Source organism: Canis lupus, chromosome 10 (genome assembly GCF_003254725.2).
Source record: "Canis lupus dingo isolate Sandy chromosome 10, ASM325472v2, whole genome shotgun sequence".
NCBI classification, from domain to species: domain Eukaryota; kingdom Metazoa; phylum Chordata; class Mammalia; order Carnivora; family Canidae; genus Canis; species Canis lupus.
In genome coordinates, this window is record NC_064252.1 from 6,029,966 (window position 1) to 6,049,630 (window position 19,665).

Genomic DNA, 19,665 nt, shown 5'->3' on the forward strand with positions numbered 1-19,665 from the left:
CTCCAGTATGCTCCAGTTTTAAACATAAATGAATATACATAATAGACTCATACCTACTGTTCTGAATACTGTTTTTTTCCACTTCATATAATATGGAGATTCTTTCATATTAATGCATACAGCTTTTTCATTCCTTTTTGATAGGGGAGTCCAAGGTGCTCACCAAGATCTATAGGTTTCAAAAAAAATTTTTTTTAATTTAAGAAATTTGTGTAGCTTCCCCTCAGTTTCAGATTTGATATTAAATTATGTATTTTTGTATTTTCCTTTAATAAACCCAAGAATTAAGTTTGTCAATTGACTCTCCATCTGGGGCAATGTAGATAGATTTCAGTCTGTGCAACCTTTCTTTTTTTTTTTTTTAACTGTAGTAAAATACACAAAAAATTCATCCTCTGCATTTTTAAGTGTACAGTTCAATGGTATTTAAATACATTCATAATAGTGTATTGCCATCACTACCATCCATCTCCATAACTCTTTTCATCTTGTAACTGGAACTCTATACTCCTTACACAATAACTCCTCATTCCCCACTCCTCCCACCTTCTGGCAACCACCATTCTATTTTCTATCACTAGGATTTTGACACCCTAAGTATCTCATTTAAGTATTTGTCTTTTTTGACTGGCTTTTTTCAATTAGTATGATGTCATCACGATTCATTCTTATCATAGCATATTGGAGAATTTCCTTTTTAAGAAGAATATTCCATTGTGGTGTGTGTATGTATGTATATTTCATGTTTTCCTTACCCATTCATCCATTGGTAGACACTTGGGTTGATTCGACATTTTAGCTATTGTGTATAATGCTGCTATGAAGGTGTGTACTGATATCTTTTCAAGACCTTGCTTTCAGTTCTTTTGAGTATATACCGAGAAGTAGAATTACTGAATCTTATGGTCATTTTTTATTTTTTGAGGAACAACCACTGTGGTGTTTTCCGCTGTGGCTATACCATTTACATTCCCACCATCAGTGAACAAGGTTCTAATTTCTCCACATCTTCACGAATACTTTTGTTGTTGTTGTTGTTGTTGTTGTTGTTTGTTTCTGTTTTTGTTGATAGTAGTCATTTTATTAAGTAGGAGATGGGTCACATTGTAGTTTTGATTTGCATTTCCCTCATGATTAGTGATGTTGAGCATCTTTTTCATGTGCATTATTGACCATTTGTATATCTCATTTGGAGAAATGTCTATTCAAACCCTTTGCACGTTTTTTGAACCGAGGTATTTGGGTTTTTTCTTTCTTTTTCTGCTGTTGAATTCTCTATCTGCATTTCTGTGATGAGAAGCATTGATCAGAGCACAGATCCCTGATATTTTGAGGATAGGGTCCTTTTTGCCCACGGTGACCTTCTGCAAGCTGCTCCAGGAACACGGGCACAGCTGTTCTACCACATGGCTAGAGGTGTGGGATGGGTAGCTGCTACTATGCTAAGAGCTGAAATTGACCAAAATTAACCACGGTGTGCTCTCCAAATCTTACCTCTGGAAGTCGCAAGCCTTCAGTAGACTCCAGAGTTCCAAAAACGTTGCATCAAGCAGATTCTGCCAATGCAGTTCTGGTCTAGGTGGATAGACAGTTTCCTGGTACTTACTACTCTGCTATTTTTCTAGAATCTTCTCTGTGCAATCCTTTGTTAAATGATTAGTGAAAAGTTTCACAGAAAACAGCTGGAGCAGACTGTTTAAAACTCCTTAGACTGCTGATTTTTAAACTGTTTTTGGTTAAACAGCACATTCATTTCACAAATGAAATCTGATATGGATTCCCAACATATAAGAGATAGAAACAGCCCTGGCCTGAAATTCCCACCCTCAGCATTACCCATCAGCCCCACTCCCACTCAGAAAAAGCCCTTGTTTGGGTGAAGTAAGGGTTACATGAACAGGTCAGTATTTCCCAAGATTAGTGCTAAGCAATGAATATTAATAATGATGAGTGAGGTCAGTAGATATTGAATATAAAAAAGTTCCATAATCAAATTACTTTTGGAAGCCCTGCGTTAAAGTTAAACCTTTCCTTTTATTGCCATTTTTAAAATAAATTCATGTGAATTATAACTCCCCAAAGAGGAACATAATATATACAACATGTGGCAAACTTACCCGAACATTATTTTTTTATAAGAAGTATCTTAAAGAACACTAGTTTGAGAAACTCATTCCTTTATTCTCCAACAGAAGTTGAGATAAAGGGAAATTGGAATGAAAAATAGAATTAAAATTCCTTATGTATAATACTCTCCCTTTTATACTGTATTACCTCCTAGGTTTGAGACTTATTCTGCAAAGTGTCATATATGTATGTATGTCATATATACATATGAAACATATATATGTATGTTACCTATATACCTAATATGCTACCTAGCGAAAATTGGTTACTGGTTTTATTGCATATTGCACTCTCAGCAGTATGCGCAGTACTTACAGGAAAATAAGAAATGTAATTTATGATCTCAGAGTATAAGGAAATTATAAACTAATTGGAATATAACACTTTTGCCCATCCAGCAAATAACATTCAGCTATACTAGTTGTTGATGATGAGGAGGAACACAGACATGTCTCTCTCCGTTGAAGTTTAAGTGTACTGATGATATACATTAAATATTAGGAAGCAGTACAAGAGAAGAATGGATGTGTGGTCACTTGAAACTAAAATTAATGTCAAGGACATTACTGGGAAAATTATTTAAATTTTATATTTTTTAGCATACAACTGCATAAGAAATTGAGTTGTTTTCTAAATTGTTCTTGAAATATATATACTACATTGTCTGGTACCTATACTGAAAATGACAAAAGTTTGAATTCCAAAGTTACCTTGTCAGCTTCCTAGGCCTTCACAAATTGAAGTATCATTTAAAATGAATTTTATTAAATTCCTTGGTATTGATGGCTCTGCACACTGACCATATGTTTTTCCCTCATATCTTACTAAGTATTGCAGGAAATCTTCCAAAGATTAAAAAAAGAAAAGGGTACAAACTTGTGGAATCTCCATATTTGGGGATTTTTTCTTTGCCTTGTATTTAAGGATTGTGTTTATATTAATTGGATAATCTCTGCTATTTAAACCCACACGGTTTTGAGATTTTATACTTTTTAATTACAGTTGATGGAAATACCTGGGCACAAGTGATTGCTTTATACCCAACTCTAGTAGAATGTATCACCTGCTCATCTGCAGAAGTCTGCTCTGCACTTAAAGAGGCACTAGTTCCTTTTAAGGATTTCATGCAACCACCAGCATCCAAAGTTCAGAATGGAGAATCTTGACCAGCTACAATAATTTTAAAGAAGAAAAATATCTAAAGAATATTTGATCTTCAGTGAGTCTTCTATGAGAAGGACATTTCTTACTACAAATAATTCTTGGCAGCTGTTGTTGGCCTCCTTTAAATTGTACTTACCTGAGTTCAGTAATTCATATTACAAATTAACATGTCAACAAAGGCTCCTGAATGAGTAGCAGTGGAAGCCTTTAGTAAGTTAAACTTAATACTAAACCATACCTGCTACTTATCTTCAATTGGTGATTTAAAAGTGAGCTTATGTACAGTTTGTGGTGTATGTGTTAACGATGTACTTTTTAAAAAGAAAGAAAAGATATTCAGTCAGATTTATTAGGCTGGTGTTTTTGCACCCTTTTTCAAGTACAAAGTTGTACTAAAATTTTATGCAAGATGGTACTGTAACATTCCATATTATCTATAACCAGCCTTTGTAAACAAAGGGAACTGATTGATAAACTTGTGTGTATAATAAATGGTACAGTTCTGTATAAAATAGTTGCATTTATTATTTAAATTTTTAAAATGTTGATAATGTTAAATGCTTGAAGCTGTATTTATTATTAATACAAAATTGTTTGCTTACATTTTTACTTATAATTTGCCTTCTTAAGCGGCAGGTATGCTCACCATATGATCATGCAGTTATCTCAGTGCTTATTTTAAATGTATTTACTGGTGATTATTAAACATTTGACCAGAAAGGTCATGTGAACACAGCAGCAAATAGTTGATGATTTGCTGGTTTTGCAACTTTGAAGTAGAGGTTATTAACTTAATACATTGGGATATATTGTAGTGCTCTGGCTCCATCATACCTCATTTCTTTAAATATCTTTCCCAGCTTTCACATAAGTCTGTCTGTTTTTATATTTGCTGTCTGAATTTTAAAGACTTTTCATATTATATTTCTACTGATTTTTTTTCCTCACTAAAGCCTTTATCACTGGTCTTTGAATTATGACCCAGGCAAGATAATTCCAGATTTCCTAAATTTTGCCTGTGAAATTTTGTTCATTTCAGTGCTTCACTTTGTAATGTCTTCTCAAGAAGAAAAGTAACTCTGCTAACCCATAAATATAAAATGTGTGTGTATTCTAAAACAATGGGAAGTGTATTTTTGGAGATAGTGAAGCATTTAGAAGTACAGTAAACTTTCTGTCATGGAGTAAATTGCTAATTTTGTTTCACTTTCCTATCCTAGTGAAGAAGAAAAATGCTCTTGAGTACATTAACTTGTTTCTTAAAAAACTAACCTAGCTCACTGTAATTTTTATTTAATGGCTTATAGCATTGTCATATTTTTCTTAAATTTTCATAAATGTGTGAAGATGCAAAGATGTTTAAAACAATGATTAAGAAATCATAATGATTTCAGTATTATGTTAGTGTGCTGGAAGGCCTTTGATTTTAATAGAGTTTATACATTTCAGCCTCTCCAGAATAATTATACAACTAGAAGAAGATACTAGAATTGAGTAATAGATGAAATACAATTTTGAGGGTACTGTGATTTGTGTAATTATTTGATTTGTACTATTATCTGTAAACATGATAAGGTCTTTTTTGAAGGGATATCATTTTTATTTACATGAATTAATGAATTTCTATTTTATAATTTTACCTAAAATTAAGGTAAAATATGGCATTTCCTAGATTCTATCTTCAGTATTTTCCTTGAAGTTGTAAAAAAAAAAAAAAATCATTCAAGCTGTGTATTCAGTTTATTTCCTATATTTGGATATTTTAAATTGGGGATTAGAAAAATACGTATATCACTGATAGGAGTACCAAAACAGAATAATGAAAGTAGTGTGCCTGTTTAGTAATATGTTAAAATACTGCCATGAATTTCCATAAAGTGGAAATGTTTATTCTTGAGAAATAATAGATCAGTTCCAATCATAAAAATTATTCTCCAGGGAAAGTTGAACATGAGTCAAAGGTATACAGCGTACATTTATATAAATTGAGTAGCTTTAGCTAATATCATATTAGCTTTCAATACCAGGACCATTCCCTACAGATCAAAGCATAAATGTGTTAATACTGTATAATACGGTAAGAGTGCTAGTCTTAGTGACAAGCAAAGTGTGCTCCCCTCTTAGTGATATAGCTTGACAGGTTTTTCCTCCCAGAATATCTCCCACCACCCCCGGAGTCACTACCAGCAGTTTACTCCTTTGAGTCAAACATTCCTCTTGGGCTGCCTTTTCTAAAATACCCTGATCCCTGGGGAGGTTAACTCCGTGCCTTTGTTTTGTTAGTATGAATTGGGTTCTCTAGTGACTAGGAGAACTGGGCTATGTAAGATTACTAGATCCTAAGGAGATTAAAAAAGGAAGTTCTCAAGGCTAAGATTACTTACAGCATGACAGACACGATGACTAAGTCTTTGAAACATTAGTAATAGTGTTCTGTGAAATGCATATTATAAATACAATGTGTTATAAGCCTCACATGATCATTTTTTGTCACTGACAGTGCCTATCTTATATAGATTATCACACAAGAGATATATTGCAACATTGGATTATATATAGTCCTTTTCTGACTTTTTTCCATTTATAAAAGAAACAACCTGATTTTCAACTTGAATAGCTTACTTTTTATTTTCCTATAATGCTACTACTGCCAAAAAGGAAAAAAAAAAAAAAAAGAAGTGATTTATAGTGTCTCATTTAGTATTTCTTTATAACTAGTGTTAAAGTTTTGTTAGTTTTACTGTATATGTTTGTGAGTAATATTTATTAGGAGGCTGTAGGAGTAAAAAGAAAATGCATAAAAGTCTGGCTTAGAGAAAACCACTTTTCATTTGCTTTCATTTTTAATTTTATTAACAGCTATATATATATATATTTTAAAGTTTTTATTTTTTTAGAGTGAGAGCACGTGAAGGGTGGTTGGGGAGTGGGAAGGGGCAGAGGCAGAAAAAGAGAATCTTAAGCGGGTTCCATGTCCAGCAAGGAGCCTGACTCAGGGCTCAATCTCATGACCCTGAGGTCATGACCCAAGCTGAAATCAAGAGACGCTTGATTTGAATTTCCACGACTGAGCTACGCAGGCACCCCAGCTACATTGCTTATTGCCTGTTTTTCCGCTGTGTAAGTATTAATTCAACTCTTGCTGTATTATTAAGTTAGACTTAGCACCAGAAGGAAGAGATGAACAATTTACACGTATATTTATTCTGAAGAATAACATTTAAATTAACTCTATTAACAAGCCAATAACAAGGCTGTCTTTTCTCACTGTAACCTTAGAGTATTTTACTTGTTATAGTTTGGTACCACTAGTCTCAGGTAACCATAAAGCCAAAGGGTCAGCTGAGAAACTGAGGGTATGGGGTGCCTGGCTGGCGCAGTCAGTGGAGCATGTGACTCTTGATCTCGGGGCTGAGTTCAAGCCACATGTTAGGTGTAGAGATTACTTTAAAAAAAAAAAAAAAAAAGAATAAAACAGTGTAGTACAGAAAACCACTCAAAAAGTATTGAGGTTGTCTTTTTTTTTTTTTTTTTTTAAGATTTTATTTATTTATTCGTGAGAGACAGGCAGTGACATAGGCAGAGGGAGAAGCAGTCTCCCTGCAGGGAGCCTGATGGAAGACTCGATCCCAGGATCCCAAGGCAGACACTCAACCACTGAGCCACTCAGGTGCCCCAAGGTTGTCTTTATTACACTCATGTTACTGAAAAAGTTTATTAAATAATGATCCAATATAATACAGTATTTCCAAATGCAGAATAATTCAGATGGGCAGCCAAATCCTCAGGAGACTGCTATAGGTGAAGTCTGTGTCCTCAGGAAGAGTACTTTCTTCCAGGAACCCACCTACCTGTGATTGCTATATAATTTAATATTGGAGATTTAGAAGCCACAGAATTAATGTCCAGGCCAAGAATATTGTGAATTACTGTTTTGTTTTGATCTTTTAAATCAAAAACCACCACAATGTGAACAAAAATAGTCTCATGAAAGAATTGCCAGCAGCCTAATGTGTCCTTCAGATTTCTACAGACTAGGTTTGGCCTCATGACAGATATGCTGATCTTGTATTAACTACCACATTTTACCATGCTAATATGTTAGAGTGGATTTGGGCTTTTTAAATTACTATTAATCATAGTAGGCGTTTATCACATGGTGTGTTACTTTTGTTTTATGGGAAAACAATACTGCAAAATCAACTGAATTAAATTTTTTGTATCTGGCAAGTAGAGTAGTGCTTTCAATTTGAAAAGTTTTTATAGACTGAGAAAGAAGGTTATAATGTCCTTGTACCTTGATTTATTTAAAAACTCAGAGCCGTTTGGTAAATACCAATTTCTTATAAATCTAGTAATTAACTTTGAATGCAGTAGCAGTATTAGCTCTAAGGATTTTTTATTTATCCATTTAGAGAGAGAGAGAGCACGTACGTGCAAGTGGTGGTGTGGGGGGGAAGGAGAGAGAATCTCAAGGAGGCTCTTTGCTCAGGGTGGAGCCTGCATGGGGTTCGACCCCACAACCTCGAGACCACAACCAGAACTGAAGTCAAGACTAAGTTGCCTAACCCACTGAGCCACGCAGATACCCATGCTGGCTGTCTTTATAGGAGCTCACAATAAGTCCTCTTGTGAATATAAACACTTAGGAATCTTGACTTGTGAGGCAGTGAGGAGCAGAAGCTCTCCCTCTTCTCTAGGCATGTGTAAGGGGAGCCTGGTTGGCTGGCTCAGCCGGTAGAGCATGCAACTGTTGATCTTGGGGTCTTGGGTTTAAGCCCCATGTTGGGCATAGGGCACTGAGTTTACTTAAAGATAAAAAACAGTAACAAGGGATCCCTGGGTGGCGCAGCGGTTTGGCGCCTGCCTTTGGCCCAGGGCGCGATCCTGGAGACCCGGGATCGAATCCCACGTCGGGCTCCCGGTGCATGGAGCCTGCTTCTCCCTCTGCCTGTGTCTCTGTGCCTCTCTCTCTCTCTGTGACTATCATAAATAAATAAAAATTAAAAAAAAAAAAAAACAGTAACAAAACCCCACTAAGCCATGTGAAAGTTTCAAAGCCTCTATTATCTCTAAAGCAAAGATGACAAATGAGTTACTAATTCTTTGAAGAAAAATAACGCATGGTGTGAATTTAGATTTGATTTCATGTTAACTATTCATGTTGTTTGATAAATATATTACTCCACCTTGAGTACTTTGACTATATATTTTTCTCCTTTTCTCTCCTGCATTTTTTTCACCTTCTCTCCTTAAAAAAAAAAAAAAAAAAAAAAAATCTGTTTACCTTAATCGTCTTATTTTATACTTTCCCCTAGTTTTTCTCATTTTCATTCCTCTTTTATTTTTCTGCCTCTTCTGTTCCAGCTCTTCCTTTAATTTCACCTATGCTTTGTTCAAAAGAAGCAGAGCGATTACTGGTAGGATCACTGCCAACCGCCTTTTTATTAAATGAGATTCTGGAAATACCTTCTGCATTGGCCACTGTTGCTTTTTTTTGCAAAGGTGAAGTCCCCCTGCCATTTCAAAATAGCTGAACAAGTTCAAGTAATGACTGTAGCTTCTACTATCTTTCTGAAACCACAGGATTCAGCAGCCAGGATGCTCACAAATGGGCTTGCTATAAATACGATAAATTCAGCAGCTAAACTTGGAACAATCATGTCTTTTCTGTTATATGGATAGAGATTTATACCACTTTTCTGAAAGAGAGTCTTTAAAATCTGTTTAAATGAGATTTAAAAAATTTTATCTTTTTTGGAGGGGGCTTTTTCTTTGTTCTTGAAGGCAAATACTTTGAACTGTTAGCTTTATGTTATGTAAGTATTATTGATTTACAATATACTGCCTACTTTCAGAAAGATTTGAGCCAGCATGTTGCCCAAATATTTCTGCTGTTTCTAATTTTCTGTTGCAAAACAATATTCCTTGGAGAAGAGCTAGTGTTCCCTTACTCATCTCTGGTCTTTCTAGAGTGTATTTGGTATCCCTGTGCCTAGTATTACAGTGACACAGAGGTCAGTTAAAATGTTCATAATCACACTGTAGGATTCAAGCTAGCCCCTTGGATAAGAAAAAATTTTACCTTTGAATTCTGAGGCCATTTTCAGTTGCTGCAAATGTAGTTACATTAAGTTTTATTTTGAAATAACCTTCAACAAGGAGTGCAACCAGGGAAGATCTGCTAAACTGAGCCATTATTTGGGTAACTACTGCAGTATAATAACAACTCCTCCTTTCTATGAAGTTTTACTAGATGGGAGAAAAATTCCAAAGCTATAATATTGCACTCTTACTCTTTTTATCTAGAAAAATAAAATAGAATATTAGGCTTCAGACCCAACTGTGCAAATTGCATTTGCTTTCCAGTTTTTACTACCTCTGTGTCATGATTTTAACACATAACATACAAGTCCTGTCTCTTAGGCAGTTACCATATGGTGTTTATGTCAGATTCGATATATTTATCTAATTTTGTGAGATTCTTTTTTAGCTCCCAACACAGTTCTTGAAAGTAATACTGCTGTTGTTATACTTTCTCCTTACAATTTTTATGTTGTTGAGATGTATCAGTTATATATTATAATCATGAAAGTCTCTTGGCCTCAAACCCAAGTTTTCTTTGTGGCCCAGGATAGATTTTTCACAGAAACTGCATGGTTATAGCTGTGATTACATAGATTTTTAATTTGCTTTACAGCTACTACTCAGCACGATTCTAAGTTTTTAATTATCTTCCAGCACTGTTTTCTCATTGTACCTTAAAATTATAACTACTTTGACAATTTACTTTCAGATCGATAAATGATTCATTTTCCTCTTCAATACACTTTGCGTTTGCTTTCTCATCCCCATTAGGTTCAACACAATAGAGACACTCAACGTAATTGGCTCTGGATAAAGACTCCATGCATAATGATTCAAATATGTTTAGGATGGCTTATATATACATGGTCAATTTGGAAAAACTTTCTAAAAATAGAATAATGGAGATGTGTTTTGAGAGCTTTGTTGAAACTGTCAATATGTAAAATAAAAATTAAAAGAATAGTCAGAAGAACATTAGGAAGTGTTTCTCAGCTGTTTGTAAAGAAAGTAGATTTAGAACTTTGTGTAAAAATCCTAGATCAAGTAAAAAACAATCCTCATGTGGATGAGACCCTTTTAATCATTTATTTTGTATTATAATAATTCCTATTTTTAATTTAGTAAGGCTAATATTGAGATGACCTATCTATAGCAATGTCATACAACCACTCTGCTTCTCAAAGAAAAAGCTTGTTTTAAAATTTCATTTTCGAGAACCTGAGTTGTGTAGTAAGTGTATGGTACTGAAAAGTCTTTGTAGTATTTATTATAGCAATTAGGTATAGTTATAATAAATTTTCTAATTTCTCACTTTAATCATTTCTGGAGTACCTGGTATGTCAGTCAGGGCTTTACCTATATCATTCCTTTTAATCCTCACAGCAGGCCTACAAAGAAAGTTTTATGCATTATACTCATTTTACAGAGGAAGAAGTCCAGGTTTAAAGGCTGAAGTGACTCGCCTAGAGTCACACAGAAGCTGTGCATTAGCATGTCTTGCTTCGAAAGCTGTTTTTTTCCACGACATGCCAGTTTCACATCTTAAAAAATGTTCTCCGTTACAATTCAAGAGTTACTAAAATAAATCTAAACTACTTTTTAGACAATTATTTTTATGCACAGGCATTGGGACATAACAAAGAACTTCAAATACTGTGAAAAAAGATTTGTCTAAAGGCTGTGACCGCTAGAGCTGCGTTGTTTTTTTATTATTGGTCCAGGATGGTATCTTACTGATTTGCAGTTTGTTATATGAGAGGTTATATCATAAGCAGTAGCATAGCGATGAAGAGCCCAGAGTCTGGGATCAGATTTCCTCAGTTCAAATCCCAGCTGTGTGACCTGAGGCGAGTATATTAATGTATTTTGGTTTTCTCATCTGTCAATTGGACTTAACAGTAGAGTTTAACTGGTAAGAGTTATTAGGATTTAAAAAGTTGTGTTAAAAAGCACTGCCAGTCACCTAGGGTTGGTGTTGCATAAATAAAATACAGTTTTGATACACAATATCCAAGAAATGAGCAGAAAACCTATGCCTTCTCACACCCCCCCTTTTTTTTTTTTTTGCCTTTTATTGGACAGCCACTGTGTATTAATTAAAAACTACTGTGTGCTCATAACTGTCCTTTCTGTATGACAGAGTCACTGGAAGCTCTTAGGTGCTTATAGTTACTTGAGGAAACCACATACATAAAATAATACAAGACTGTATATAAAGTATTTGTGTCCTTGATATTTTAGTTCCTATTTGTTAGCCATTCAGTTAGGCTGTGTCCTCATGGAATTTAGTTTTGAGGGAAATACAGATCTTTAACAAGTGTGCAAAGTACTGTGAAAGACCAGTGCAGAGATCTCTGGGATCACAAAGTAGGGAACCTTGGCCTAGTCTTCTGTGGCTTAGGGTATTCTTGCTGTTAGTATTCAGGAGGAAAATCAGTTTTTAAAAAATGAAAAGGCTTGATGACAGAGATAGGATTTTCAATGGGCCTTTATGGGTAGGTATATTTTTGCATGGGTCCGAAAGATACTGGGGGCTATTTCAGATAAAAACAATATAAGCAAAGCATACTGTGAAACATGAGGTACATTTCAGTGTGTTGTGTGAAACAAGGTTGAGGGACTGAGGCCCCTTGGCGAAATTCTTTGAGAGCTAAGCAGACTAGATTTCAGTTGGCAGGAGCTTGGAGTGATTATTTTTGGGGGTAAATTATGAAACGAAAGAAGATAATTGCAGTTACAGCTGGATGGAGTTGAGGGCGGTCAGAGCAGGGAAAGCTCAGATGGAAGCTGTTGCAGTTTTCCTGCCGTGTGGTCATGATGAAGGGCTGATAAGCTGAGGGCCGTCACACTGGGCAAAGATAAGAGTGTTTGAGGCTGGAGCGGAGATGGCTGATAAGAGCTGTGTCTCGGTGAGGAGTACCTTGGTGTCGGCGCTGTCGGCAGCAGTTGGATTGTGGAAAGGAACTGGGTGCAGCTGAGGTAGGTAGTGACTACGTTGGAAACTGTATTCTAATGTGTCCATGCTGACGACCAGACCGCTGAAAACCTGTATATTGTGACAGATGCCATGTGGTCTGAGGGCAGGATCACGTGGCCCCGCGCGCCAAGTGGAGGCCGATGCCAGGCACCCCCGTCACTGCAGGGCCAGGTGGGCCGCCTCCGAGCCGCGCGGTTGGTCCCGTGTCTGCAGGCTTCTGGTGAGCAGCACTGTGACGCACAAATTCCCGCTTTTGTCAGGGAAAGGGTTTCACTGCAAGTGTGTTCTGTGCATGCACAAAAACAAATACCTAAAAAACACAAACGCACACACAAAATAAATCCATTAAGTGGATTAATTGGAGGGATTTCACAGGGACATCCCAAACTACCTTTCAGCAGTTGCCTTAAAGCGCTTACAGCAAGCCTTGGGCAGTCCGCTGTGTTTTTATTTTCTGAATTTGCATATCACACACAAATGTTCACTTACTTCGAATCGTGTCAGGAGGGGTTTGTGGTAATTTGAAAACAAGTTCTTCGTGAAATTGTGTACAGAACCGCAACGAAAGGACGGTGTCCAGCCAGCCACTTGGCAGTTTTATCAGAATCCTACCGAGCTTCAAGCGGTAGAGACGCTCTGGCTCCTCCCGCGAGGAGGCCCACGGGAGCGGCCCACGGGAGCGGCCCACGGGAGCGGGCCCCGCGCCGCCTTCCCGCCCGGGCGTCCGGCCGCCGCGCTGCCCCCGCGGAGCCGACTGCGCACGCGCGCCGCGCCCCGCCCCGCCCCCGCCCCGCGGGCCCCGCTGCAGGGCCACCGGCCGAGCCCCAGTCCCGAACAGTTCCTAAGTCACAAGCACGGGCACGTTACTGGTTTCCCTGAGCCTCTCATTTACCCGGGCGCTCTGCGTCACGCCGGGCCGATCTCGCTTCGCCTCCGCGAGGCGCGAAGTCACCTGCCTGCCCCAGCGGCCCCGGGAGTCTGCGCCGCAGGCCGGGCCGCGCGTCCCCGCCGGCTTCCCCCGCACGAAGGACCGTGCGGCTCGGGGGCAGCCGCGGGGCGCGGAGGCGCCGGAAGCTCCGAGCTGGGGCCGCAGCGCGACGTGTCCACTTCGACGGCGCGGAGGGCCGCCATTTTCCTTGCGGGCAGACACCGGGAGAAGCCGGGGGCGCCGCCCGGCCCCGCGAAGCTCGCTGCGGGGCGGGGCGGGGCGGGGCGGGAGGGGGCGCGGCCCGCGGCCCCCGCGCCTCGGTGACGTGGACCTGGGGTCCCCCCTCCGGGGGCGGCCTCGGGGCCGCACGTCGAACGCCGCCGAGGCGGGGCCCCGGATGTAAGATGGCGGCGCGGGGGGCGGCCGCGCGGGCCGGTCACGTGGTGGGGAGTAGCGCGCGAGCCGCCTTAAGCGGTCTCTATGGTTCGGCCGCACGCACAGGAGCAGCCGCGTGTGCTCGCGCGCGGAGCCGCCGCCGCCGCCGCCGCCGCCCGGACGCCCGGCCCGGCCCGGCCTCCGCTTTACGGGGCTTTTGTTCCCGTCTCGCGTCGGGCCGGGGCGGGCGGGATGTGGGCACTTCCGGGCGGAGCGGGGAGCGCGGCGGCGGCGGCGGCGGCGGCGGCGGGGACGGTCTCCCGGAGCCGAGCGCCGCCTCTGCTCCCGGGGCGCGGCCGCGCGGCGCTGGGCGGGGCCGACGTGGCGGCGGAGGAAGGACGGAGGAGAGCGGCGGCCGCTCGGCTGGCGGCGGCCGGGCGCGCCGCCTCCCGACACCAGGGCCCTGGCTGAGGTAGTAGTTTGTGCTGTTGGTCGGGCTGTGACATTGCCCGCTGTGGAGATAACTGCGCAAGCTACTGCCTTGCTAGTGCTGGTGACGCTCGGCGCGGCGGACGACAATGGCCGGGCGCCCCTTTGTGTGGCGGGGCGCGGGGGCGGGGGCGGGGGCGGCCGCGGCCGGGAGCTCGGCGGGCGGGCGGGCGGCCTGCGGGGCGGCGGGGCTGCGAGCCGGGCCTGCCCGGGCGTGACGTGCCGCGGGCCGCGGCGGGAACTCGGGCGCCGGGCGGTGGGCGGTGGGCGGTGGGGGGCGCGGCCGCGGGGGGCGCGGGGTCGGGGCCGGCGGGGCGGGGCGGGGCTGGGCGGGGGGCCCGGGGGCCGGGGGCCCGGCTCGGGAGCGGTTCCGCTCGGCGGTGGCCGGAGTGTAGCGTCCGCGCCTCAGCAGCCGGGGGCCCTGAGGATGTGAACTTGAAGCGATGAAAAGTTTCTCTTTCAACTTTGAAACTCTTTGAATGAGAACATGGAATCCGCGGTGAACTGTACTTTTGAGGTTTTTTTTCCTTTCCTCCCCCCCCCCCCCCCCACGTGTGAGACAAATAAATTCTCTCTCCGGTGTGCTGTGGCTTTTTTTTTTTTTTTTCCTTTCCTCCCCCTTCTCCCTTGGAGTCCGGCGTCGGGCCCTCCCCGCCTCCCCCGCCCCCTCCCCTCCTCCCCGCCCCTCCCCTCCTCCCCTCCCCTCCTCCCCTCCTCCCCTTCCTCCTCCCCCGCCGTCTGGGCCGTTCTGCTGCGGGAGGGCAGCGTGTCGGGGGCCGGGCGGCGACCCCGGGTGACCCCGGCTGCCCCGGGGCGGGGGCGGGAAGGCGAGGCGGGTCGGTGGAGCGCGGTGGCGTCTGCCCCCCCCCCCCCCCCCGCCCCCCAGGCTGCCTTTGACTTTCCAGAGCGCGTCTTGGATGGGACCAGTCACAGAACCTGCGGTTCGATTTTTTTGATGTTTCATTGGGGGGAAAAAAGGTGATTCGTTAAGAAAAAAAAAACAAAACCGTGTGGGGGGTGCTCTAAGGAGAAAGGCCGCCGCCCGACGGAGCCCTCGGTGCGCTCGCAGGCGCGGGGCTGGAGCGCGGGCGCGGAGCCGAGGTCGGACGTCGGCCGGCCGGGCGCCGCGACCCTGGTGCCGGAGGACTGCAAGTTCAGGGCCCTGCTAAATGCCAGGGCGCCACGTCACCTCGGGATTCCTGGGGAAACGGAGAAAATCGTGCCCGGCCGCCGCCTCCCCGCCCCGGGGCAGCCCTGGAGGGTCAGCAGTGCCCCGCCTGCGACCAGAGGGGGCGGCTCCTGCGGCGGTCGGCGGGACTCTGGATCGGCCCTGCCGCCCGGGTACTCTGGCTCTCCTCTGTTTTGCGTTTCAGCCGTGACTCCGCATTGCCCACATGATGGGGACACTTTGGGGTCGTCAGCTGTCTGAGGGAACCCCCCCCCATACGTGTCTCTTGTTGCCTGAATTCCGGGAGGAGCCCCTGCTTCCCGCCAACGAACCTGTCCTGCCGCGGTCCTGGTCACGCTGCAGCCTCCAGTGTTCCCACCCCGCCATCCGCCTTTCGCTTTTCTGTTCCTCTGCACACCAGAGAAAAATTGCCTGTTGAACCTGTTTTGACTTTGTGACAATTTCCTACAAGATGAATTTGCCTTCTTATAAGTACAACTCAAGGTCCGGTATTTCTGACATTTATCTGGCACAATGAGCTTTTCGTTCAAGGCCTGGGTTTCAAGCACTTTTGGTAATTTGTATTAGCAAAGGCCACAGATGGGAAAGAATAAGGCATTACTTTGGGTGCTGGTCTCAAAGTTTCTGCCAGAGGAAAGATTGGGGTACGGTCATGACCTCTTGATGTCACCCTCAATTATTGGAAGCACGGGTATTAACTGTTTAGGGCACATCTGGAGAAGGGTCTTTGGAAACAGTTTTGCTTCAAATGCCCCAGAGTTAGAGTTCCTGATCTAGTCTTAACATATAAAAACTATGTTAATAAGCCATTTAAAAATAAAATTACTTTTGGGCAGGTAGACAAGACTGATGAGCAAGGGTGCACTCAAGACCCTGTCTTGGGGAGTAACCCCAAAAGAGTTGTTGCCAGAGGAACCTGACAGCAGAAGTTAGCTCTTCGGTGTATAGGAACCAGGTGCCAAGACGGCTGCAAGAATTCTTTGTGACTTTGTGTTTTCTCTCCATACCGCTTCGTACACCCCACCCTCTCCATCGTAAAGAAACGTGACAAGAGAATACTTCTCTGTAATTCTGCAATGAAAGGGAAGTAGGACCATCGTCGTCAAAAATAAGTTAGAATCAACGACCATTTGTGTAAAAATCTAAAAAGCCCTGGAACCGTTGATTACCTAGACAATCAAGGCAAAAATATTAAAATCACCTGAACGATTGTCTAATACAATTCATTAAGTGTTTCTGTTAAATCATCCTGGTTGGGCATCATGGGGAAAGCAGAAAAATTGTGTGACTAGGTCGCATCCCCAACGGAACAGGCGGTTAGAAAGATACCACATGAAGTGCTTAATCAAGACGTGGACGGGTGGGAAAAGCATTGGTGACCTAGTTCACTTTTGAGACCTGGCAGGAAAGTGGAGGTGGAGGCCTGTTGCACACTTAGACTGGCTCTCGTAGCTTAGAGAAGGCTCTCGATTAAGTTCATTGCCTCTGGTGGCAAGGTGGAATTGGGATCTTGGAGGTGAGTGACAGCAGTTGTACTGGGCGATCCTCTGGGTGGCTGACACTTCAGTTTAGCCTTGGCTGCTACTAATATGCTGGGGCTGTCCCCTGAATTAGTTTAAGAGAAATAATACTAGCTTTACTTTGTAGTCTGCTTGCTTATGTCAGGTTGAGAGTTGTGTATGTTTTTGGTTAGTTTAAATTTTCATTTTACAGTTATCTTTTTTATTTTTATTTTATTTTTATTTATGATAGTCACAGAGAGAGAGAGAGAGAGAGAGAGGGAGGGAGGGAGGGAGGGAAAGACACAGGCAGAGGGAGAAGCAGGCTCCATGCACCAGGAGCTCGATGTGGGCTTCGATCCCGGGTCTCCAGGATCGTGCCCTGGGCCAAAGGCAGGCACCAAACCGCTGTACCACCCAGGGATCCCTACAGTTATCTTTTTTAAAAGTGCCGTTTGGTTCGGATGTAATGGAATTGTGCCTACACACTTTTCCGGCTACTCAATTTGAATAGGATCCTTTACGCTACACTGTTGACACCTAATGATACAAAGTTGGCCTTTAATTATATATCAAATAGGAGCAAACCTAAGATAAAAGTCTTGTGTTGGTTTTAAAGGATAAATTCTTAGTTCTCCTTTTCAACCTCAAACACCACTTTCTGAAAAGACACCATTTGCTTTTAGTTAGGTTTCAAATTCTGTTACTTCTATAATGATAAAATTGGGAGTGTTTTGTCACGCAGATCCAGGTCTCTCGGGAGGCCAAATAGCGTCAAATGTCACGGAACAGTCATATAAATTAAGGACTAAGAAGTGCCTGTGGACGTTGGTAATTTAGGTAATTCGTGTAGTTGTAATGCTGTGTTTTATAGATGAAAAATCTCACTGCTCTCTGGTTGAGTAACAAGCCACAACTATGTGCATTTCATACCACTTTGAACATAACAAAAAAGTATTAAGATTCAGAGGTTGCTGTTTCATTCAGCTGGTTGCACGTAGTATATTTAAAAGCCCCTAGTAAGCAGAAAAGCATGTAGATACAAGGAATGGGCTAATTGTCATAGTAGTAACATGAACTTGAGGTTACCCGATTAGACGGCACAAACAGCTGACTAAACTCTTAAAAAAACAAATAAGCTAATGGGATATATTTTCCTGTTTTTAGAGGAACATTATATACTATTTAATGAGACTTCAGGTGATTTGTCAGAATAAGAATCCTATCTCCCTTTACTTTCTTTTTTAGTGAATGAAAGTCATGCAGAAGAAGTAACTTCTAGGTAAATCCATTCATTCTAGTTATGTAACAAATATGTCGTGTACCTACTGTGTACCAGGCAGTGGGGCTGCACGGAAGGCTAAAATGAACAAATCTTTGGCCTTGATGGAATGCACATTCTAACAGAAATTTCTGATAGTCTTTTGATGATAGTAACATGTTGTGAACCTTATCCAGTGGGCCACAGGGGTTGTTTTCCGACTTGAGTTCCACTCGGGAACCTACTGTAGAGCCCTTGCACTAGAATCACTAGTGGTATTGTGGTTATATTTTTAAAAAAATAAAAGCCATTTTTTCCCTTCAGTTTTTGTTGCAATTGTACCTTTGTTTAAAAAAAAAAAAAAAAAGATTCAGTCTTACCAGAGCAGCAGAAAATGTAATGTCTGGCTCTGCAGTCTTTGAGAATTCTCCAGGGCCCTGAGGTATCCCATACTGGGGGATGTATGTTCCAAACATTGTAGGAGATCAAAGAAGCAAGAGTGCACTACCAGTAGAGTGTGGAGCCGGCCTCAGAGAATGCTTGTCTCTGCAGCCGAGGTGTTGGGTGGTTGTGATGGTGCAGGTCAGGGACAGCTGATGATGAGCCTTGCAGGGACCGAGTGCAGGAGAGAAAGAATCAAGTATTTCTCCTGCATTGCACAAACTATACTTCAGGGTAGCTAAATGCTTGCGAAGGACATTTTCTCATTCTCCTATGATTCCAGCTTACAGATGCAGGTGGCATGATACAAGTAGGATGGTACCATTTCCCAGCGGCGAATGAACCAAGCTAGGCTTCTCCAGTGGCTGGGAAAGCTATTCAGGGCAATGCTGATGGGGAGCACGGATCAGGCTGACGGCACCTGAACCCCCCTGATCAGTCTCCACCTAACCTCCTTTGCACCCACGGTGTTGGAGTAGAAGCACAGAACACTGTCCGTGAAATTCAGGTAATTGAACTTGACTCTCCTTCAGCTTCTAGATCCGACTGCTGATTAATAGGAAATTTAAGACAGAGGAACATTTACATCATCACAGGGTTTGCAATTAGCAAAATACACACCGATAAATTGTCCATGACAAATGACCTGGTCTCCCCCTTCCCCCCCAAAAAAATTGTTTTTCAAGAAAAAAGGGAAGGAGAACCTATAGGTTAAAACCTTTTTCTGAAACTGTTGAGATCACCTTTGTAGCAAATCACCATGGCTCTTGTATACATTATACCATAGGAAATACACGATTCACATCATGTCACATCAAAACCAAGGAGAGCTTAAACAGGCAAGATGAGGATCAGGAGCCTGTGTACTTTATTATTCCTGATGCAGGGCAGCCCTGGTGGCTCAGCAGTTTAGCGCTGCCTTCAGTCCAGGTCGTGATCCTGGAGCCCCGGGAACAAGTCCCACGATGTGTCTCACGACGGGCTCCCTGCAGGGAGCCTGCTTCTCCCTCTGCCTATGTCTGCCCTTCTTCCTCTCTCTCTGTGTTTCTCACGAATAAATAAATAAAATATTAAAAAAAATTATTCCTGATGCACCTCTTCTTGCACCTCCCTCTACCCACACAGATA

At 42.6% G+C, this 19,665-nt stretch overlaps 2 protein-coding genes and 1 long non-coding RNA gene across 6 annotated transcripts in view; 2 read left to right on the plus strand and 1 right to left on the minus strand.

The window, feature by feature from the left end:
* MON2 (MON2 homolog, regulator of endosome-to-Golgi trafficking) overlaps nucleotides 1-4,026 on the plus strand; it is a 104,525-nt gene extending 100,499 nt beyond the window's left edge. For all 3 annotated transcript variants that reach the window (XM_025476759.3, XM_025476761.3, XM_049115112.1), the window contains one exon: nucleotides 3,130-4,026. In XM_025476759.3, coding sequence (XP_025332544.1) covers nucleotides 3,130-3,293 — 164 coding nt within the window. In that variant the 3' untranslated portion in view covers nucleotides 3,294-4,026. The remainder of the gene's footprint in view (nucleotides 1-3,129) is intronic.
* Nucleotides 4,027-11,848: 7,822 nt separating this feature from the next.
* LOC125755981 (translation initiation factor IF-2-like) lies at nucleotides 11,849-14,636 on the minus strand. Its single transcript, XM_049115635.1, has 3 exons — nucleotides 14,612-14,636; nucleotides 13,248-14,170; nucleotides 11,849-12,665 (listed from the first exon to the last, which is right to left on the minus strand). Exons 1-3 carry the CDS (start codon nucleotides 14,634-14,636, stop codon nucleotides 12,612-12,614), a joined length of 1,002 nt encoding a protein of 333 aa, XP_048971592.1. The 3' UTR covers nucleotides 11,849-12,611.
* Nucleotides 14,637-14,878: 242 nt separating this feature from the next.
* The window catches only part of LOC112677929 (uncharacterized), a 29,392-nt gene continuing 24,605 nt past the window's right edge, over nucleotides 14,879-19,665 (plus strand). Inside the window, exon 1 of one of the 2 annotated variants that reach the window (XR_007413351.1) lies at nucleotides 14,879-19,045. This is a non-coding gene — a long non-coding RNA (uncharacterized LOC112677929). The remainder of the gene's footprint in view (nucleotides 19,046-19,665) is intronic. The other variant, XR_007413350.1, reaches the window with a different exon arrangement.

Bases quoted from the DNA above. Each gene is read 5' to 3' on its own strand.
- LOC125755981 (XM_049115635.1), bottom strand. From the start codon at position 14,636: ATGTTCTCATTCAAAGAGTTTCAAA. The intron at 14,171-14,611 runs GTTGAAAGAGAA...TTATCTCCACAG, and splicing joins CTCATTCAAAGAGTTTCAAA to CGGGCAATGTCACAGCCCGA. The intron at 12,666-13,247 runs GTAAATGAGAGG...TGTGTTTTTTAG, and splicing joins GCGTGACGCAGAGCGCCCGG to GTATTTGTTTTTGTGCATGC.